This window comes from Rhincodon typus, chromosome 8, assembly GCF_021869965.1.
Source record: "Rhincodon typus isolate 14 chromosome 8, sRhiTyp1.1, whole genome shotgun sequence".
NCBI lineage: Eukaryota > Metazoa > Chordata > Chondrichthyes > Orectolobiformes > Rhincodontidae > Rhincodon > Rhincodon typus.
Window position 1 is genome coordinate 77,550,004 of NC_063339.1, and position 23,799 is coordinate 77,573,802.

Sequence of the window (23,799 nt, forward strand, 5' to 3'; positions counted from 1 at the left end):
GTTCATTGTTCTGTGAAAGTAGAGTCGCAGGTAGACAGGATAGTGAAGAAGGTGTTTGGTATGCTTGCCTTTATTGGTCAGTGCATTGAGTGTAGGAGTTGGGAGGTCATGTTGTAGCTGTACAGGACATTGGTTAGGCCACTCTTGGAATATTGCATTCAGTTCTGGTTTCCCTGCTATTGGAAGGATGTTGTGAAACTCGAAAGGGTTCAGAAAAGGTTTACAAGGCTGTTGCCAGGATTGGAGGGTTTGAGCAATAGGGAGAGGCTGAATAGGCTGGGGATATTTTCCCTGAGGGGTGACCTTTATAGGGGTTTATAAAATCATGAGGGGCATGGATAGGATGAATAGGCAAGGTCTTTTCCCCGGGGGTGGGAGAGTCCAAAACTAGAGGGCATAGGTTCAACGTGAGAAGGAAAAGATTGTAAAGGGACCTAAGGGGCAACTTTTTCATGCAGAGGATGGTGCATGTATGGAATGAACTGCCAGAGGAAGTGGTGGAGGCTGGTACAATTACAATACTTAAAAGGCATCTGGATGGGTATATGAATAGGAAGGGTTTAGAGGGATAAGAGTCAAATGCTAGCCAATGGACTAGATTTATTTGGGATATCTAGTCAGCATGGACGAGTTGGACCGAAGGGTCTGTTTCCATGTTGTCTAATTCTATGGCTCTGTGATAGTCTCTGCTAAAGTTGTTGGACAGATTTTGTTTCCAAGTAGAGTTGAATTAAATTCACTACATACACTTCATTAACTTTTTTGTATTTGATTTTTCAGATCCCACTCATGTAATTGGGCTGTATCCAGACCTGTTGCCAGCTGACTACAGGAAACAACTTCAGTATCCAAATCCTCTTCCCACACTATCCACCGCAGAACTGGAGAAAGCACACTTAGCACTTATAGACTACTTGACACAGGTAAATATACCCATGTGTTTCGACCTAATGGATTTATATGAACCTAGAAAGAAGATGTAGGGCATATACATAACCCCTTGTGAATGAATGTGCCTGTGAGCTCAAGACCTGCCCAAAGTAAATGTACCTGGAAAGGAGCTGGATTTGTTCAATACTTAGCATAAAGAAAAGAACTTGGATCAGTAGGCTGATTTGCTTGACATGATTATGCCATGTGGAGTGGGTGATGCAGGAATCTTATTTATGCAGCAGTGTGGAAGTACCCTAGGATTTGGAGATAACTGGAAAGATTGGTATGCTTCCTGGTGTTAGTGAATATCATTGGACTTGAGGTACTTTGTACCCACCTGTGAGAAGATGTGCAGAATTTGATGTGGGCAAGCGTCTACTGTGAACAGTGGAATGAAGCGTATAGTGATCTCACAGTAAAACACACAGTGGATTTAAAGCCAACATTCTTGAAATCATGTGGTCCTTCTTTAACATGTTTATAATTTTTGCATTTCTGCCAAGAAACGAACCCATCTGGTAAAGCAATTGCATGATTCAGAACCTTCTACCACGTCACCCCTGGTGGAAGGAACACCAATCATCAAGTCCAAGAAAAAATTGCTCCAGATCATTGATACAACATTACTGAAGTGTTATCTTCATGTGAGTATTACAGTGTTCTGATTTAGAAAAGCAGTAAGTGCACCTTCGGAATGAATGTTATATTTTTTCAGTCCAAGTTCTGAACCTGGAATGAGAATAATTTTTAGAGAGGTTGGCTACCTTATGATACTGTCCTCCTACTCACTCTTCTTAAGGCTGTAATACAAAAAAAAAGTGTACAAATGTTAAAAAGACAAACTTAAAGGTACTATATATGTAAATGTTCCATTTACTCAATAAAATAGACAATAAACAGCACAAATAATTGTAAACAGGTACAGTATGGTTGTGATTATAGAGCATAGCAATAGGGTGACTAAGGCGGGAACTGAGCATCAGAGGGTATTGTATCTTTAAGCACAACAGGCAAATTGGAAAAGGAGATGGGTGGCATTGTTAGTGAAATGAGTGCAATAGTGAGAACGGATATTGGTTCAGAAAATGTAGATACAGAATAAATCTGGGTGGAATCAAGAAGCAACAAGGAGTGAAAAAAAAGTTAGTGGGAGTTGAGTATAGGCCTCAAAACAGTAGGTAGAGATTGCATTCAACAGCAAATTAGACATTCATACAACAAGAGGCTGTTATAATCACTGGTGACTGTAATCTACATTTAAACTGGTTAAACCACCTCAGGAATTAATTTGGCACAGTGTAATTATTAGACTACGTACAGGACTCTTAGACCCGTACGTACAGGAACTGCCGAAGGAACAGGCTACCCTAGATTTGATTTTGTGAAATGAGAAAGGGTTCATTAATAATCTTGTGTGAGGTTGTTGGGAAAAGTGATCATGACCTGATGGAACTCCTTAATGGGAGGAAAAAATGAAGTGGCATAATTTGAAACTAGGTTCTTATACCTTTGTAGTTTCCTTTGTTTAGATTTGAGGGATGAGTTGCAATAGATTGAGTAACTTCACTTAGAAAAAATGACATAGGTAGGCATGGCTAATGTTTGGGAATGACTGCATGCGTTGCAACAGTCATTCTTTCCATTATAGGCAAAATAACATGTGGCTAACAAAATAAGTTAGTATTAGTTCCAAAGAGAGGTTATATAAAATTGCTGGAAAAACTAGCAAACCTGCGGATTGGAATGCGTTTAGAGTTCAGCAAACGGTGACCAAAAGATTGTTGAAGAGCAGAAAAATAGAATGACAATAAACTTGCAAAGAACATAACAGCAGACTGTAAGAGTGCCTATCAATATATGAAAAGGAAAATATTAGTGAAGATAATTGCCAGGTCCTTTATATCCTGAAATGGGTGAATTGGTAATGGAGATCAAAGAAATTGGTGCAATTGAGCAACTACTTTAGTTCAGGATTCACAGAAGAAGGCATACATAACTTCCCAGAAATGCCAAGGAAGCAAGTTTCTATTAGGAAGGACAAATTTAAGGAAATTAGTATTATTTAAAGAAAGAAGTACTGGAAAAATTAATGGGACTGAAGGGTGATAAATTCCCAAGGTCTGAATTTGCATCTCAGGTTACTAAATGAGGTGGCCATGAAAATAGTGGATGCGTTGGTTGTTATCTTCTGAAATTCTGTCGATACTGGAACAAATCTGGCAAAGATCCAGACAAAGGTAACCCCGCTGTTTTAAAAAAAGGAGTGAAGGAGACAACAGCAACATACAAAATAAGAATAGAAAGATCTGGAGATGCTAGAACTCCGAAACAAGAAATTGTCGGAAAACTCAGCAGGTCTGGCAGCACCTGTGGAGAGAAATCAGAGTTAACATTTCGGGTCCAGTGACCCTTCACATTTCCAGTCCTGTTCTGAGTAAGGGTCACGGGACCTGAAATGTTGGAACAGGGAAATATAGACTGTTTAGCCTGATCCTAGGAGTAGAGAAAATGCTGGCCTATTAAAAAGGTGTAATGTCAGGACATGCAATGAGATTTCACAAATCCAGCATGGATTTCTGAAAGGGAAATGACATTTGACAAACCTACTGATGTAACATTCTCAGTAAACTAGTAGAACAGACAGGGGAGCACTAGTTAGAGTCATTGAGTAATACAGCATGGGAACAGGCCCTTCAGCCCAAACTGGTCCAAGCTGACCATGGTGCCCACTCGGCTAGTTCCAGTTGCCTGCATTTGGTCCGTATCCCTCTCAACCCCTCCCATCTATTTACCTATCCAAATGTGTTTTAAATGTTGCTTTTGTACCTGCCTCAGCCACTTTATCTGGCAGCCCATTCCATATACGCACCACCCTCTGTGTGAAGAAATTGCCCCTCAGGTCCTTTTTAAATCTTTTCCCCCTCACCTTAAACCTATGCCCTCTAGTTTTCAGTTCCCCATCCCTGGGAAAAAGAATATATACATTCATCCTATCCATGCCTCTCATGAGTTTATAAACCTCAATAAGGTCACTCCTTATTCTCCTATGTTCCAAGGAATAAAGTCCCATCCAGCCCAACCTCTCCATATAACTCAGGCCTACCAGTCCTGGCAACATCCTCGTAAATCTTCTTTGGATACTTTCCAGTCTAACTATGTCTTTCCTATAACAGGGTGACCAAAACTGTGCACAATACTCCGAGTGCGGCCTCACCAACGACTTACGCAACTGTAACATAACGTCTCAACTCCTATACTCAATGCCTTGACCAGTGAAGGCCAGCATGCTAAATGCCTTATTCACTACCCTGTCTACGCTGATTTCAATGGACTATGTACTTGTACTCCTGGGTCCCTCTGTTCCACAACACTCCTCAGGACCTTACCATTTACTGTATAAGACTTACCTTGGTTTGACTTTTCAAAGTGCAACACCTCACACTTATCTGCATTGAATTGCATTTGCCAATCCTCAACTTACTTCCCCATCTGATCAAGATCCCTCTGTAATTTTTGATAACCTTCCTTGCTATCAACGAAACTGCCTAGTTTTGTATCATTCGCAAACTTACTAATCAAGTCTTGTACATTCACATCCAGATTATTTTTATAGATAACAAATAACAAAGGTCCCAGCACCACCCCTGTGGCACACCACTAGTCACAGGCCTCCAGTCCAAGAAACAACCTTCAGCCATCACCCTCTGCTTCCTACCATTGAGTCAATTTTGAATCCAATTAGCTAGCTCTCCCTGGATCCCACGCGACCTAACTTTCATGACTAGCCTGCCATGCGGGACCTTGTCAAAGGGATCATTAAAGTCCATATGGACAACATGCATGCCCTACCCTCATCTATCCTCTTGGGTACCTTTTCAAAAAATTGTAATAGATTTATCAGACATGACATCCCACGCACAAATCCATGATGACTGGATAGTCATGGTCTGATTAGGGACAAATGTTGGTTGATCCTGTTCCTCAGTATCCTCTCCAATAACTTTCTTACCACTGACGTCAGGCTTACTGGCCTGTAGTTCCCTGGCTTGTCTTTGCTACCTTTCTTAAACAATGGAACAGCATTAGCCACAGTCCAGTCTTCCGGAATTTCACCAGTCACTAAAGATGAAGCAAAAATCTCTGCAAGGGCCTCTGCAATTTCTTCCCTAGCCTCCCACAAGATCTGAGGATGGACTTCATTAGGCTCAGGGGATTTATCCACCTCAATGCGCTTTAAGGTTCAAATAGCTCCTCTCTGGTAATATGCATACAGTCCAAAACATCCCCACTTATTTCCCTCATTTCCTGAGCATCCATGATTCTCTCCTCAGTAAACACTGAAGAGAAATATTCATTAAAAATCTCCCCCCATCTCCTGTGGTTCCACGCTTCGATGGTCATGCTGATCTGTAAGGGAACCTGTTCTCAAGCTATAGAACCTTGTGGGATTATCTTTAACCTTAACTGTCAGATCCATCTCATACTCTTTTTTTTTCTCTTCTGATTTCCCTCTTAAGTGTGCTCTTACACTCTTTATAGTCATGTAGGGATTCACTTGAGCCTGAAAGCTTAAACCCAGTCTTTACCTTCCTTTTTTTCCTGGCCAGAATCTCAATATCCCTTGTCAGCTAGGGATGTCTAAACCTGCCATCTTTTCCCTTTACCGTAACAGAGACATATTGTCCCTGGATTCTTGATATCACACTTTTAAAAGCCTCCCATTTGCCAGTCGTTCCTTTTCCTTCAAACCGTCTCATCCACTCAACTTCTGCAAAATCCTGCCTAATGTCCCGAAATTGGCCCTACTCTAGTTTGGCACCTTAACCTGTGGACCTGTCCTATTTTTTTCTATAACTATGTTAAAACTAAGAGAATTATGGTCACTGGACCCAAAGTGCTCTCTGACTGACACTTCAGTCGCTTGCCTGACCTCGTTTCCTAAAAGGAGATCCAGTGTTGCACCCTCTTGAGTAGGACCCCCTACATATTGATTTAGGAAACATTCTTGGATACATTTGACAAATTCCACCCCATCCAGGCCTTTTACACCCTGAGTAGCCCAGTCAACACGGGAAGTTAAAATCTCCGACCAATGCTACTCTGCTATTCCGACAGGTATCTGCAATCTCTCTACACATCTGTTCCTATAGTACCTGCTGGCTATTTGGGAGTCTATAATACAGACCCAATAGAGTGACCATCTCCTTCTTGTTTCTAAGTTCTCACCATATGGCCTCATTTGATGACCCCTTAAGTACATCCTCTCTAAGAACTGTTGTTATGACCTCTCTTTTATAAAAAGGGCAATTTTCCCTCCTTGCTTACGTGTACTTCTGTCATGCCTGTAGCTTCTATATCCTGGAACATTGAGCTGCCAGTCCTGCCCTTCTGTCAGCCATATTTCTGTTATGGCTATAATATCCCAGTCCCCAGAGCCAAGCCATGCTCTGAGCTCATCGGCCTTACCAGTCAGGCCTCGTGTTGAAATAAATTCACATTAAACCGGAAGTCTTTTCCCTCCCTTTACTGTGCCCCTGGCTATCCTGAATAGTAGACTTGTTCTCGACGGCTAATGTATTTTCCCGTGACCCCTCAATGGTCCCTCTCTTATTCAGAGTCCCATGCCCCCTGCCAAGCTAGTTTAAACCCTCCTGGGTAACGCTAGCAAATCTACCCCTCTGGTTCAAGTGCAGCCTGAACCTCTTGAACAGGTTACCTCTACCCCAGAAGAGTTCCCAATGATCCAAGAACTGAAAACCCTTCCCCCTATACCAGCTCCTCAGCCACGCATTCATCTGGCCTATCTTTCTGTTTCTATCCTTACTGATGCATGGAACTGGGAGTAATACAGAGATCACTACCCTTGAGGTCCTGCTTTTTAATTTCTTACTTAACTCCCTATACTCATTTTGCAGGACCCCATCCCTTTGTGCACGTCGGAACAAAAGACATAGGTAGGCAATGACCTCTGGCTGTTCACCCTCCCCTTTCAGAATGTTCTGCAACTGCTCAGAGGCATCTTTGACTCTCGCACCCAGGAGGCAACACACCATCCTGGTGTCACTTCTGCAGCCACAGAATCTCCTGTCTGTCCCCCTCACAAATAAGTCTCCTCTCAGTATCACTCCTGTCTGACTACATCCTTTCTGTCTGATGCTCAGAGCTGCCACTGACCTGACTGCTGCTGGTAGCCCCTGAAAGGTCATCCCATCCATCAGTGTCCAAAGTGGTATACTTCCTATTGAGAGGACTGTGTGCCTTCCCCCCCACCCCTTTTACCTCTTCTGGTGGTCACACAGCGACCTGCAGCCTGCACCTTAGGAGTGACCACTTCACTATAGCTCTGACCAACGATGTTCTCTGCACCCCAGAACATCCTGAGTACAGCCAACTCCAGCTCCAGTTCCCTAACGTGGTCTGTCAGGAGCTGCAGCCGGGTGTGCTTGTCAAAGGTGTAGCCACCAAGGACACTGGGCGTCTCCCTGCTCTCCTCCATCCTGCAAGAGGAGCGTGCCACTGCCCTAACTGCCATCTCTACTGCCTTTAGTCTAGACAGAAAGGAAGTAGAGTTAAAGACCCCTTACTTGCTCTTATCTGTACCCCTGCTCAGCCGCCTCATGCCAAAAGCTCTTGAGTAAAGGCCTCAGCACTTCCACTCTAATACTGGCCCACTCTCTTAATGGCTGCTCTCTTGTACTCCTTTACCTTGACAGTTGTCCTCCTGACAGAGCCAGTTTTTTTGGTCAGAGGAGGAGGAACGGTGTGAAACACCAGTGTAGTGTTTCGGGTTTAACCATACATTGACATCAGGTTCTCTCTGACCTGCTGTACAGTCATGATGAGGTGTAATTAGATTTTCAGAAATGTTAATGTAAAGTTCCACAGAAGAGGAGTGTGTCCGAAAATCAAAGTATATGGAATGGGGACAGTATACTAGGTATGGATTGAGAACTGATTAGCAGAATAGGAATAAATTAGTCCTTTTTTTGGAGTAGAAGGTGGTGAAAGTGGTGTACCGCAGGCATCAGTACTTGGTCTCCCCTGCTATTCATGATGCATTTAAACAATTTGGATATGGCAGTCAGATTTAATACTGCCACGTTTGACCACAAAATAAGACAGAATTGAGTGGTGAGTAGAAGGTGAAGAGGCTTCAAGGTGATTTAGACAAGTTGAGTGAATGGATAGACCCGATTATTATGTGGATAAGTGTGAAGTTTAAAAAATAGTGTCAGGGTATTTTTAAAATGGTGATTGGGGAAAAGTGATGTACAAAGCTACTCGGGTATCTTTGTACACCATTCACTGACGGCATGCAGGCAGAGGCAGCAAGCAGTTAGGAAAACAAATGGTATGTTGGCCTTCTTTGCAAGAGGATTTAATTACAAGGGCAAGAACATCTTACTAAAGCTTGGTGAGACCACATCCTGGAGTATTGTGAAGTTTTGATCTCCTTACCGAAGAAAAGATCTATTTGACATGAGGAAGTGCAGCGATGGTCCATCACTGACAAATCTGTCATCCAGGAATCAAAGGAGGAGAGATTGGGTTGACTAGTCCTGTATTCAATGGTGTTTAAAAGAATGAGAGAACATCACGCTTAAATGTATAAAATTAAGACAGGGCTGGATAGATAGGATGCAGGGATGATGTTTCTCCTGACTGGGAGCTCAAGAACAAAGAATCTCTGTGTATCGGGTAAGCCATTTTGCACTGAGATGTGGAGAAGATTTTTCAATCATAGTGATCTAGGACCTGTTGTTGTTTTTATTAGTGATAGTAGTCCAACTCCTGATTATTCAGTTGATGCAATGTAATCTATTCTCTGTTTTATAAAATGTACCAACACCAGAATGTGATGCAGTTGGGTTGTTGTTAAAGCCTTTTCATTGGCGGGCTTTAGGTGCTGCTTCTTGTATGTGGTATGATTATTTAACAAGAAAATTCTCAAATTACTTAATTGGTTTATGCAGCATTCTTGGCATCTTTGTGGTCAGGGTGTTTTTGGCTTCATTCCTAATCTGGGCTGAAGCTAAACTGGTATACAAGTAATAGCCCTGTAAAATTGCACTCAGTACCTAATGAACTAGGGAGGATGACTGCCCTGAGCAGTATCCTATGATTACTTATGTAGTTTTCATAAGTAACAGGTGATAAAAAGATTTGATGTGATTATGGAGTCTTGCACAGTCGTTGATCAATGAGATCAGTTTTAGGGAGCATCTTAAAGGAGTCGAGAGAGATGTAGACGTTTAGCAAATATTTTTCAGAACTTGGAAGCAAGCGGTATTGCTGCTACTGGTAAAACGGGGATGCACAAGAGGCCATATTTGGAGGAATGCAGCAATATTAAACGTCTGTAAGGCTGAAAGAGGTTACAAAGGTGAAGAAGAGCAAGATTATGGAGGAATTTGGGTGCAAGAATGTGAATTTAAGATCCAGGCACTGTTGGACTGGACATCTATGTAAGTCAGCGAGCACGGAGGTTAGGGATGAATTGACTATAGTACAAGTTAGAATAAAGACAGTACAGTTTTGGATGAACTGTTTGAGGTGGAAGGTAGGAAACTGACAAAGAATCTGTTTGCATAGTTCAAGCCTAGAGGGTATTTAAGGCATGCATGAGTGTTTCAGTAGTACATGAGCTGAGGCAGGATCAGACGTGGATGGTTTTGATAATGAAGAATCTGACATGGTGTCAGCAGCTCGTCACATTATCAAGTCAAATGCCCCAGTGTGGAATTTGCGGTGGCAATCAAAGGCATTAGTTTCAATCTTCCTAACATTTAATGAGAAGAAATTCATCTTCATCCAGTGCTGGATATTATACAAATAGCATGCTACATACATCACAGGCAGTGGAGGAGTTGAGAGAAGTTTGCCAGCAAAAATGTGGAACTGTCCACTTGTAGAAATCTACACATAGATAAAGTCCCTTCAGCCCTCATGTCCATGCCTGTCAAAAACAACCAAGTAACTATTTTAATCCCATTTTCCAGCCCTTGGCCCATAGCCTTGTATGCCTCGTAAGTGCACATCTAAATGCTACTTATGAGCAAATTACTGCAGATGCTGGAATGTGTACTGAAAACACACAATGCTGGAAATCATAGCAGTTCAGGCAGCATCCATGGAGAGAGAGCATGCTACCATTTTCAGTCTAGATGACTCCTAATCAGAGCTGATGTGAAATGTGGAGGGGACAGCATTTATGTAACAGTGGTGGATGGAGTGCTGGGGGAGAAAGGGTGCTGATAGTGCAGATTAAATGATCGGAATGTGAATGGCAGAACAGTGGTGTGTCTCGCTGCCAAACAGGAAAGAACAGACAGCCCCACTGGAGCGGGAGAGAGGACGAGAGGACGTGATGACAGAGAATGCAACAGGAAAGGAAGGAATGGGAGTGGGTTCACAATCTGAAGGTGTTTGAGCTGTGATTTGCTGGAGCACGTGAGCAGGATGCAGTGTTAACATGACTGGCTGCGGGAAGGCCAGGGTCATGCTTGCCTATAGGCCGGAGGTTTTCTGCAAAGCAGTCACCCAGTCTGTGTTTGTTTGGTTTCTCCAATGTGGAGTAGGCCACACTGGGTGCAGCGAATGCAATAGACCAGATTGGAGGAGGTACAGGTGAAATGTTGCTTCACCTGGAAATACTGTTTAGGTTCTTGGATAGTGAGCAGGCAGGAGGTGAAGGGGTGGGTGTTGCACCTTCTCTGGTCACATGGGAAGGTGCCATGGGAAAGAGGGTGGTGTTGGTGGACTTGGAATGGAACAGGGTATCCCGGAGGGAACAGTCCCTGCGAAATGCAAATGAGGGTGTGAGAGGAAGACATGTTTGGTGATGACGTTTTGTTGGAGTTGTCTGAAATGGCAGAGACTGATCTTTTAAGTGCAGAGGCTTTAAATGTGAGGACAAGAGGGACTCGATCATGCTATTGTAAATGATGGGAAGTGGCAAGGGCAGAAGCAGGGGTGAAAGTGGATCAGGGCCCTGTCAACAACAGTGGGCGGGAAACCACAGTTATAAAAGAAGGAAGCCCTGTCAGCAGTCCTGTTTTAGAAGGTGGCATCATTTAAACAGATATGACGTAAGTGAAGGAACTGGGAGAGTGGTATGGAGTCCTTACATGATGTGGAGTGTGAAGAGCTATAGTGAAGGTATCGAAATGACTCACTGGCTTTGTAGTGGGTGGCAGTGGACAGTTTGTTCCCCAAAATGTGCTTGCTTCTCATCCCACCAGCCTCTGCATTCAAAGGATCATTTTCTGCCATTTCAGACAACTCCACAGAATGCCACCACCAAACGCATCTTCCTCTTATTCCCCCTATATGGAACCATTCCCTCCGGGACACCCTAGTCCATTCTTTGACTACCAACACCATCCTGCTTCCTACGGCACCTTCCCATGTAACCGCAGAAGGTGCAACTCCTGCCCCTTCTCCACCTCCCTGCTCACCATCCAAGGGCCTAAACAGTCTTTCCAGGTGAAGCAGCATTTCACCTGTACCTCCTCCAATCTGGTCTATTGCATTCACTGCACCCAATGTAGCCTACTCCACATTGGAGCAACCAAATGCAGACTGGGTGACTGCAGAACACGCCTGGTCATGACCCTGACCTTCCCATAGCCAGTCATTTTAAAACTGCATCCTTCTGGCATGCCCAGTTGTCTGTCCCCGGCATGCTGCGATGGTGCAGTGAATCACATCACAAACCGGAGGAACAACATCTCGTCTTCACACTAGGCACTTTACAACCTTCTGGACTTAATATTGAGTTCAACACCTTCAGATTGTGAACCGACTCCCATTCCTTCCCTTTCTTTCTAGCCTTACTTGTTGCATTCTCTGTCACCATGTTCTGTCTCACTCCCTGCAACTCCAGTGGGACTGTCTGTTCTTTCCAGTTTGGCAGTTAGGCACACCATTTTTCTGCCATTCTGGCATTCTGAACACTTAATCTGCATACTTTCTCCCCCAGCTCTCTATCCCCACACTATTGCATAAATGCTGCCCCCTCCTTGTGGGCAGTACAGTGGCTCAGTGGTTAGCACTGCTGCCTCACAGATCCAGGGACCTGGGTTCGATTCCACCCTGTAGTGACTGTGCAACTCCACACAGACATTCTCCCCGTGTCTGCATGCGTTTCCTCCAGATACTCCAGCTTCCTCCCACAGTCCAAAGATGTGCTGGTTAGGTGGATTGGCCATGCTAAATGCCCATAGTGACAAGGCATATGTAGGCTAGGTGGGTTGGCCACAGGAAATGCAGGGGTATAGGGTAGGGGAGGAGGTCTGGGTGGAATGCTCTTCAGAGGGTCGGTGTGGACTCATTGGGCCGAATGCCATGTTTCCACAGTGCAAGCATTCTATCATTCGCGTCAGCTTTGATGAAGAGTCATCTAGACTTGAAATGTTAGCTTGCTCTCTCTCCATGGATGCTGCCTGACCCACTGTGATTTCTAGCAACTGCTGTTTTCAGATCTACATATTGCTTAAATGTTATGAGAGTTTCTGCCTCTATCATCCTTAGAGGCAGTGAGTTCCAGATTTCTGCCATCCTCTGAGTGAATAAAGGTTTTCCTTATTTATTTTTGGAGGGTTTTGAAGAAGTCCTGCATGTAGATGAGAAATGGGAGTGGAGGCGAATCCTCTCTACATATAATGCAGCTGACAATTTGTGATCTTTCTTGCTCCTTGTTTTACTTTCAGACGAATGTGGCACTTGTGGCCCCTCTGTTACGGTTGGAGAACAATCACTGTCACATTGAGGAGAGTGAACATGTACTGAAGAAAGCGCACAAATACAGCGAGCTGATCATTCTGTATGAAAAGAAGGGTCTGCATGAGAAAGGTGTCCTGCTTTGTTCATTGTAGTTCTATTTCCTATTCTAATAACTTAGAAGCAAGAGGAGGCCATTCAGTGCTCAAGCTCTATTCCACTGTTCTGTTTGATTATCTGTATCTTTTTTGTTTTGACTCTCTATGCATTTTTAACCCTTAATACCTTCTCTGAATACATACCTGTTAATCTTTGTTCTAGAGTTTTCAATTGACTCCCAATCTCAACAGCTTTTTTGAGGGGACTGATGAAAAAAGTACCAGACTTCTGATACCTTTTGTAAGAGGAAGTGACTTCTCCCATCATCCCTCAACCCCATGGTTCTAATTCAACTGTTCTGTCCCATTGTTGTAGATTGTCCTCACCGAAAGAAAAGATTTCCGTCACATTTTTCTTGCATTATACTGGCAGTTGTATAATGGTCCTAAACTCACAATTAGATTACCCCTTAACGTTTTCTCCACAAATATATACAAGCTTAGTGCTCTCCTTGTAAATGCTTTATTTTAACATTAATGTGATGTTATGTCGTGAAATAATTTCTTGTGGCTGCTCTGCATCCAGCATTCTTTCTTCTTTATTGATGAGAACTTTTCCGTTTCCCATTGTAGCCCTGCAGGTTCTCCTAGATCAGGCAAAGAAAGCCAATTCACCACTAAAAGGCCATGAGCGAACTGTGCAGTACCTCCAACGACTGGGTTAGTAATGATTCCTATTTTCGCGTAATACTCACAATGACTAACAATTCCTCATATGATCCTCACAAATAAGTTGATAAAGACACTGACCAAATAAGCAAGACACTTAATTATGGCATTATGGTGAGTTACCTAATCAGAGACAAAGCAAAATTTTATTGTTAGAATTCGTTTCTATACTTAGCAGCTACAGTAAAGAACCCTACAACTGATCATGATTCAGTATAGTATGTTTGTAGAGTTATAGATCAGGAATGGTTTTGATGCATAGTCATGAGCATCTATAGTTCAGATTCTGATATTCATTTGTATTGGCAAGGGAAAAACTGTCAGCATTAGTGATTAATCATGAGCATATATAAAAACTGAGATGTGATAACTAGGAAATCTGATGTGGAAAGCTTTTGAAACCATTAGGATTCGGACATTCATTTGAGGTTCACCAGTAAATTTGAAGCTCTGTTATTTTGGGTTTGATCAGTCAACACTTCAGTGGTGTTGTAGGTGAGACTGTTCTTTATATCTCTATGCCCTGAATTATTTTTGTTTCTTTTTAGGGAAAGAGAACTTGAATATTATTTTTGAGTTTTCTGTTTGGGTCCTAAAAGGATGTCCGGAAGATGGGTTAAAGGTACAATTCAAAATATTCTTTTAAGTTTTATGTTCAGCTAAGTATCAAAACTGAATTGTTACAATCAATTAATCAGTATTCTGCAAGCACTTTTCTGTAGATTTTGAATCAAACTCTTCAGAGATGCTATTACAGGTAGGCCTTGAGGGAGTTCAACCACTGTGCCACAAGAGCTAAGCACCTTTCTATATGCTTGCTCTTCATTAAGCTGATATTTGATTCTACCTGGAACAGTATTTGTGGGCAAGAGGGAACTGTTTACCTACAGCAGCATGACGAAGGGGATGCTGTAGATGGGGCAGTGTATGACATGAAAGGAAAGGTGTTGTTTGCAACAAAATTTGAAGTTGTGAGTAATACAGTAAATATATCATCATATTGGTTGGAATTTAGTTTTCTGTCTGTGTTTAGATATTTACTGAGGATCTGCCTGAGGTGGAAAACTTACCAAGAATCAAAGTGTTGGACTTTCTAAAGGATAGCTGTAAGGAACTTGCTATTCCATACCTGGTAAGAACTGTTGCTGTTTGTGTGCTACATTAACATTATTCACCAGTGATGCTCTCCCATGTCATATGCTACTGAATATTTACTTGAAGTGGGTAAAGAGTGATGATTGTGTGGTTTGATATTCAAACATTTTCATTCTGTTTGCTATGTAATCATACATTTAATGTGAACAAATAATTCAACAGAATAGAAAGGATGAAATCTGTATTGCAGCCAGGAATAAGCCTTTCTCCTACCCTCTTCGCTGCTCCATCTAAATAATTTCCTATATGGTCATCTGTACTTTGCTCAAATATTCAACATTGCCAGGCTATTTGCATCTTAACTGAACCTGATTCATATCCATGTGTATTTTCAGCAGGATACACTTTGTTAGTTGGGTGGACAAACAGCGCTGCCTCTTTTTTTTTTAACCAAAAACAGCATCAAGAAAATGATAAAATATTTTTATGTTGAAGAATAAATGGTGGTCAGATCACTTGTTGCATTAAAGAACTTCCACATCTTGAGAAAGTGGATGGTGCTTTGGACAAACTGTAATGCAGCTGTCACTTTAAGAGGTTATTTTGTCCTGTGTTTTTGAAGAGATGTAAGGCAGAGCTGACGAGCTGACTCTAAGAAAGTAAACAATTTGTGAGGCATTGGGATTTTATTTAAAGTTGGAACAATGGAAGCAGCCTGGATGTGGCCAGCTGTCTCAGATCCAGATTTCTGCGTTTTGGTTTTTTCAGTAACATCAGAAGCCTTTGGGGTCTCGAAAGAGTTGGAAGCTTCAGTGAGTGTCTCTTAGCTGCTACTTTCTGTGAATATTCTCTTGATGTGTTTTTTTTTTGCCCCCCCGAATTGGAACACTGAGAATCTGTGTCTGAATTTGCCTTTTTGCCAAGGAGTGTGTTTGCTATATTGGAACAGTTAATGAGTAATAGGTACCCTAACTATTATTCGGTTAAGTTTTCTAATAGTTAAATTACTCTAAATTCGTCTTTCTTTGTTTATATTTTGACTATAATGTTTAAATAAATTGTGTTTTGCCTCACGTCGAGTAGTTTGACCAGTTGCATTGCATCTGGAACGTGGCGCTTCACATCTGCCTTTAAAATAAGAAAACGTTAGGGTCTAGGCTACCTTGTTAAAATATATTAAGGGGGTCTGGTCTGGCCCATAACACAACAGTAACCCATTTTTTTCAGATAATAGTTTATTTGGATATAATTGATGAAACTCCATAACTTTAACTTATACCTGGATTGATGATGATACAACAGGATATGGGCAATGTTTGTTTTGTTTATGTAGATCAGAGTTATGATGTCAGAGTGGTAGCACTCTCCTCCCTGACTCAGAGGTTTGAGACTTCAGAGACTTAAGCATATAATATAGATCAACATTTCAGTGCGCTTGTGAGAGAATCCCTCCCTGTCAGACTTGACTTGCGATCCAAAGCACCATTCACCTTCTCGGGTGTCAAAGTTCTCTAATGTAGGAAATGATCTGGCTTTAAGTTATTCTTTAATTTGATAAAAATAACTGATCATTTTCTTGATACTGTTTTGAGATGTACAAATTGGCTGCTACATTTCCTACATTATAGTGCCTACACGTGGGAAAAAAACCTAATTGGCTGTAAGGTGCATTGGTTGTATAAGCCACTATATATTGATATTTTTTCACATTATAGGTCTATACTAAGACCTCATTCCCATACCGGGGGACAAAGAAATCCAGTAGTACTGTGATCATGGAATTCTAAACTACAAATAAATAATAACAACTTGCATTTATTTAGAGACTTTCTTGTCATTCAATCACCCAAAATGGTTTACAGGAACATTATCAAAGATTTGACACATAAGGAGACATTAGGACAAAAATCTTGGTCAAACAATCAATATTTGGGATTGTTTTAAAGGCAGAGGCAGAAGGATTAGGGTAGCAATTCCAAACTTGAGTGTAGATAACTGAAGCATGACTTTTGAAGCATCCAGTTTGTGCCATTTCTAGTGAAATGAGTGAGGTGAGATGGTGCAATTGGAAATTATCAGGATGAGGAATTTTAGTGACAAAGTTATCTTGGAAGATTAGGGTTCGTTCTCCTTTGAGTAATGATTGAGGAGACATGGAACCAATATTGGAATATTTTGACAGGTTTGGGACAATTAAAATTCAGCATGTTCAAAAGACTGAAATTAGAGGAGCACTGCGATCTCAGGATTGTAAGACAGGAAGAATTTGTAGAGATATCAATGAGAGGCCCTATGATGGATTCTGCATATTTTTGGCTACTCATTCCGATGGAAATACCTGTAGCAGTTTGTCCTCTAATCATTTGCCCATATTCTAAGCTGACCCCATTCTGGATACTGCTACTTCATGCTACCGCAGGACCTCTAAATTGAACACTGGATTTTAATTTTGAAACGAAACCAGAAATTGCTGGAAAAACTCAACAGAACTGGCAGCATCTGTGGAGAGAAGTCAGAGTCAATGTTTTGGGTTGAGTGACCCTTCCTCAGAACTTTGTGTTGTTATTAGGGTTTATGTATCTTAACCTTGCTGTGGAGTTGTGCCTCTGTAATTTGAGTTTCCGTATGTGTTTTCACATTATTTTTTGGATGCTACTCTGGACCAAAGTCCATCACTCCTGTAAAACAAAACAAAGAACTTTGGATGCTGGACATGTGAAACGATAAATGAAATTGCTGAGAGACACAGCTGATATGCCAGCAGACATTTCTGTCCACAGATGCTGCCAGATCACAGAGTCATACAGCATGGAAACAGACTCTTCAGTCCAACTAGTTCACGCCAACCATGTTCCCAAACTAAACTAGTCCCACCTACCTGCGCTTGGCCCATATCGCTTAACCTTTTCTATTCGTGTATGTATCCAAATATCTTTTAAACATTATAACTGCACGTGCATCCACCACTTCCTATGGCAGTTCATTCCACACACTAACCACTCTGTAAAAAACAAAAAAAATTGCCCCTTCTGTCCTTTTTAAATCTTTTTCTTCTTACCTTAAAAATATGCCCCCAGTTTTGAACTCCCCCACCTAAGGGCAACAACCTTTGCTATTTACCTTATCCATGCTCCTTTATAAGGTCACTCCTCAACCTCCTATACTCCAATGAAAAAAGTCTGTCTATCCAGCCTAGCCTTATAACTGAATACCCTCCATTCCTAGTAGAGTACTCACCAACATCTTGTACAATTTCAGCACCATGTTCCAACTCCTATACTATTTGGCCTGAGCAATGAAGGCAAGCATGTTAAGTGCCTTCTTAACCACCCTGTTTACCTGTGATGCAAATTTCAAAGAATTATGTACCTGAACCCCTAGGTCTTAAATTTCTGTTTTTGTCCCATCACTACTTTTTCTGCTTTTAATCTTTTTTCTCCCCCATCTTTTTATCCACATTGGGCATCCCTCTCCTATTGTAATACTTCATTTTGTTTTTTTCCTCTTTGCCCTCCAAATTCCTTACACCTTCTTGACCTTCCTCTTTTACTGTTGCCTTCCATACTTGATTCCCTTTTTAAATAAGCCTATATCTTCCTTTCATGCCTTTTTTCTTTCAAGCATCCTCTGAAGGCCATTCCTGGCACTCACCCGCGATACAAACCATTGAAAAACAGCGCTTGAAGTGATACCAACCACCCCAACAAACCGTAGCATATGGATAGCAAGCAGGACAGAACACCATCACTTCACTGGAGGCGCACTGACGATGTTACCTAGCAGGGTGACGAAATGTTTTCAATCGAACACACTGGCTCGGCGAGCAAGTCTACAACCTGTCACAAGTGGTCTTTATTAATATCATAGAAATAGCTGTTCTTTATCCTCCTCTTTCCAGGAGCATATTATCTATATCTGGGATGAAACTGCACCAGTCTTCCACAACTGCCTGATCCAGCTATATCGTGAGAAGGTGCAAGCCCTCATGAAGGAATACCTCAATTCTCTGCCTGAGGGTAAGGCACACAACTGCAGAGAATCTGCTTTGTATGCAAGTGCATTTTTATCTGAATGCATGTTTTGGTTTCTGGTTTAATTTTTGGTTTAATTGGCCAGTCTTTTCTGCTATTTTTATTTTGCTCCCCTCTCCTTGAAAGTATTGGCTTGAAGCAATTTGCTGACCTTGCTTGATAGTGCCATAGCATTAATGTCCCTTGCTGTCAAATTCCATGCCTGCCAGAGAAAGCAGGATTATATAGTCCATCCCTCCATTTATACTGAGTCAGACTGCAAGGAACAAAACTACCCAGCCCACCCTCCAGTACCACTGCGCTGTATAGCAGCAGCAACAGGACTTAACATGTTTTTCTTTCCCATAAAAATCCCTCCAGGTTATTTTTAATAGCACTTGGTGTGTAGCGAAATATCATTACAGTAAGACGGGGATTGAATCTTGTACCATTCAGCCAAAACTTAGTAAAGCTTTTTTTTCTCATGACTACTACTCTTTCTTCCGTCCAACCTTTTTCTTCTATTATTAACTTTATTTTTAATGGAGTGTACACTCCATGTTCAGTTTTGGACCTATCCTCAACAAATGATATGGTTGAGTAGAACAGTCGCACAACTTTGACTCTTATGGAATGGGAAGATTAATTTAATTTTTTAAAAAAGTTAAGAGCTAAACAAAATCATGGTATATGATTGACTTTCAGACGGCAATATGGCGTTGCATGGTGTGCCCAAAGTTCAGTGCTAGAATCACTGCTTATATATTTGTGTATATATGAACTTAGATACTGGAACATAAGAGAAAAGTTTCAAAATTTGCCAATTATACACAGCTTGGAGGCTTGGCAGCAACGATGATACCAATCAACTGCATTCCAGGACAGGAGGCTTGCAGAATGTGCAGACAAGTGTCACATAATACTTGAATACTTAATGCAGTGAAATGTGAGGTGATACGTTTTGACAGAAAAGATAGATAGGGAAAGGCAATATAAATTTTAACAGTAACAAAGTTGCTGGAAAAGCTCATCAGGTCTGGCAGCATCTGTGAAGGAGAAAACAGAATTAATGTTTCCGGTTCTGAGGAAGGGTCACCAGACCCGAAATGTTAACTCTGTTTTCTCCCTCACAGATGCCAGACCTGCTGAGCTTTTCCAGCAACTTTGTTTTTGTTCCTGATTTACAGCATTCGCAGTTCTTTCAGTTTTTAAATTTAACAGTATATGTTTAAAGAATGCACAGGGCCTGGAGCTTCATCCGCATAGATCTTTAAAGGTTCCCGAGCATATTAAGGGTTAACAAATCAAATGGCATTTTGGCCTTCGTAAATGTTGAGCATAAAAGCAGAAAACTGTGCTGAATGTATATAAAGCTCTGGTTAGATCCCAGCTAGGGTACTGCATCCAGTTCTTGTCATTTCTAGAAGAATGAGTGATGGTGAGATGTTGCAGGTAAAAATTACCAGGATGAGGAATTTTAGCTACAGTGTTATCTTGGAAAATCAGGTGTTCTCCTTTTTGGATCAAGGAAGACTGAGGAGAGATTGATTGATTGAATGTTGGAATATTTTGACATGTGTAGATAGGTTAAACAAAGCAAAGGTGTTCTCATTAGCAGATGGTACAAGGACTAAGGCACATAGGTTTAAAATTTTTGGCAAGGAGTGCAAGAGAGACGTTTTACGATGTTGACGGAAGTGGAAAGAAAGAATGATTTTGAAAGGAAATTAGATGGACACTCGAGGGAACTAGACTTGCAAAGCTGCTGCAATAGTATGAGCAAATGAGACTGATTCGGTTGCTCAACAGACGCCCAGTATGGACTTGACAGACTGAATAGTCTACTTGTGTACTGTCATAAGACATAGGCCATAGGACCTCAAGTTTACATAAAAGATTTACAAGGATGTTACTGGGGTCTGGAGGATTTGAGTTATAAGGAGAAGCTGGATAGGCTGGGACTTTATTCCCTGGAGAACAGGAGATTGAGGGTTGACCTTGTAGAGGTTTATGGAATCATGAGGAGCATAGATAAGATAAATAACCAAGGTCTTTTCCCCCGGTAGGAGAGTCCAAAACTAGAGGGAATGGATTTAAAGTGAGATGGGAAAGATATGAAAGAGACCTGAAGAACAACTGTTCCACAAAGAGGGTGATGCATATATGGAGCGAGCTGCCTGAGGAAGTAATAGAGGCGTGTACAATTACAACATTTAAAAGACATTTGGACAGGTGCATGGAAAGGAAAGGTTTAGAGGGATATGGGCCAAACACAGGCAGATTGGACTAGTTCATTTTGGGAAATCTGTTGGTGTTGTTGAGTTGGACCGAAGGACCTGTTTCTATACTGAATGACTCAACAACTCTAGGCCATTCAGCCTCTCGGGGTTAACTCTGTCACTGAATGAGATTGTGATCTGATAATCCTGAACTCCACTTTCCTGCATTTCCCTATAAACCTTTGATTCCTTTACCGAGTTAAAAAAACTCTGTCCTAGCCTTGAATGTACTTAACTATCCAGACTTGACAGTCCTAAAGAAGTCTACAGATCCACAATCCTTGAGGAGAAGAAATCCTCACCTCTGTCTTAAATGTGTGACCTCTTATTCTAAGAATATGCCCTCTTGCCCTAGATTCTAGATTCTCCCAAGGGAAACAATCTATCTGCAGCTATCCAAGCTAGGAGTCTTGTGCACTTGATCTGAATATTTCCAACTGGTGTAAAGCAGCAGTGAGCAAATCCAAAGAAATTCTGAGTTGTAAGGTGAAAACGTTAGAATACTAGTACTCTAATCAAACTATATCTTGAATGCAGTATCTAGTTCTGTGTATGTATATATTTTGTCCAACTCACGTTGTCATTTCTGAGAAGCCAGTTTAGTAGAGATCTTTTCTGCCTGTTTGACCTCCATAAAACATCACAAAAATTTTCAGGAACTTCGAGTTCCTTTTGTTTTGAAACCTCTTGTGCTTTGCATGTCGTTTTAAAAATTGGATTGTAATCACCATGGTTTATTGTTCCAGATGAGATCCCTGTTCCTGCTGGAAATGAAGAAGGGGAGTTGGGAGAGTACAGGAACAAGCTGTTGTGTTTCTTAGAAATTTCCACGCATTATCAACCCAGCAAGCTCATCAGTGACTTTCCGTTTGATGGTGAGTCACCAAATGTCCGGACAAAATGTTAATAAATATAACTCGTTTGAATATTTCATTGCTTTTGTTAGACACGTGTAATGTGTATCTGAGATAGTTGTTCACTGCTACTGTGTGGTTTTGTTAAAGTTATTGTAACATCAAGTTCCATCTATCATCGAGGTATGTTTTGACATGTCTGAACAGGTTGATTAAAAATAGTAGTAGATGTCATACATTTTGACATTGTTTTTGAGCCATGAGGAAAGATTGGATGGGCTGGTATTTGGTTTTCTTAGAGCTGTGAAGCTAGAGAGAGGACCTCAGAGATGTATAAGAGTATGAGGAGCATAGATATGCTATACGTTAGAATACTGCCTGACTCGTGACTTTTTTCAGACCTCTGAATTTTCTTTTATCTCAAATTATTGTATTAACCCATAAGCATTACAGTACAGAGGAGGCCATTCCATCCATTGTGTCTGCACCAGTCAACAAAGATCTAACGATACTGGTCCCATTTCCCAGCCCTGGCCCATAGCTCTGGAGTTTATGGCAATGCAAGTGGATATCAACTCTCCATTTAGCTTCTGTGTCTTATCTTAGATATATGGCCCAGGTTATTAACTTTACTAAAAAGTGCCTTTCTATCCACACTATCTATGGCCCTCATACTTTTTGACATCTTTGTCAGGTCCTCTTTCAACCTACGCTGCTCCAAGAGAAACAAACCCCAGCCTATCCAATCTTTCCTCATAACTCAAACCTTCCACCCCAGGCAACATCCTGGTTAATTTCCTCTGCATCCTTTTGAGTGTAGTTGCATCCTTCTAGAATGTGGTGGGGAGAACTACATGATGTACTCTAGTTGTGGCTTAACCAGAGTTTTGTACAGTTCCAGCGCAACCTCCCTCCTCTTATGTTCTGGGCCTCAGCTACGAAAGGCAAGTGTTCCATAGATCTTCTTAACCACCTTGTACATCTATCCAACTACCTTCAGGGATATGTACACGTGAACACCAAGGTCCCTCTGATCTCCCCTGTTGAGGGTCCTGTCATTCATAGTGTGATCATTTACCTTATTAACCCTAGCCAAGTACATTGCTTCTCACTTCCAGGTTGAATTCCATTTGCCACTTCTTTGTCCACCACATCAGCACTTTAATAGTCTTGCAGTTTAAGCTATCATCCTCAATATTTACAACCATATCAATTTTTATTTCATCTGCAAACTTTTTGATTATATACCTGCCCAACAGCTAAGGCAGTAAGATATAAAAGCATCTGTAGGCCATTCAACCCATTAAGTCTGCTCTACCACGCAGTGAGATCATGGCTGATCTATCAATCTTCAACTCCTCTTTCCCTCTTCCTTATAATCCTTGATTCCATTACTGATTTAAGAATTTGTATATCTGAGCCTTGAATATACTTAATGAACCAGCCTCAGTAGTTCTCTGCGTTAAAGAATTCCACAGAGTTGCTACTCGGAGAAGAAATTTATCCTCATCTATTCTGAGATTATGCCCTCTGGTCCACTCTATCAAGGGAAAACAATCTGTCAACATCTATCCTGTCAAGTCTCCCAAGAATATTGTATGTTTCAGTAAATTCTGGAGGTTATTTGATCTTTTAAGTTCCAATGAGTACTGGCCCAGTCTGCTCATAAGTCTCTTCATGCCCAACATCAGCCTAGTGAACTTTCTGTGGACTATCTCCAATGCAAGTATATCTTTCCTTAGATAATGGACCCAAAATTGTTCATAGCATTCCAGTTGTGGCCTGACTAGCATCTTGCAAAGTTTTAGCAAAATCTCCTTCTTTTGTACTCCAGTCTCTTTGAAATAAGGGCCAATATTCCATTTGCATTCCTTAAGGGGGAAGGTACTAATGTGGATAGAGGATTGGCCAACTGGGAGAAGGTACAATGAGGATAAAGGGGCCTTTTACAAGATGGCAGCTGGTGACTAGTGGAGTTCTGCAGGGGTCCGTGCTGCAACCACAACTATTCACACTATAAATGAATGATCTGGAAGAAGGAACTTGAGGGCGCTTTTGCAGATGACACAAAGACAGGTGG

At 41.5% G+C, this 23,799-nt stretch overlaps 1 protein-coding gene across 1 annotated transcript in view; it reads left to right on the forward strand.

The window, feature by feature from the left end:
- vps39 (VPS39 subunit of HOPS complex) overlaps positions 1-23,799 on the forward strand; it is a 93,301-nt gene that overhangs the window by 42,291 nt on the left and 27,211 nt on the right. Inside the window, exons 12-19 of the mRNA XM_020535715.2 lie at positions 781-923; positions 1,437-1,577; positions 12,645-12,786; positions 13,386-13,472; positions 14,030-14,103; positions 14,515-14,613; positions 18,475-18,592; positions 21,612-21,740. Of these exons, the coding sequence (XP_020391304.1) occupies positions 781-923; positions 1,437-1,577; positions 12,645-12,786; positions 13,386-13,472; positions 14,030-14,103; positions 14,515-14,613; positions 18,475-18,592; positions 21,612-21,740 (933 nt within the window). The remainder of the gene's footprint in view (positions 1-780; positions 924-1,436; positions 1,578-12,644; positions 12,787-13,385; positions 13,473-14,029; positions 14,104-14,514; positions 14,614-18,474; positions 18,593-21,611; positions 21,741-23,799) is intronic.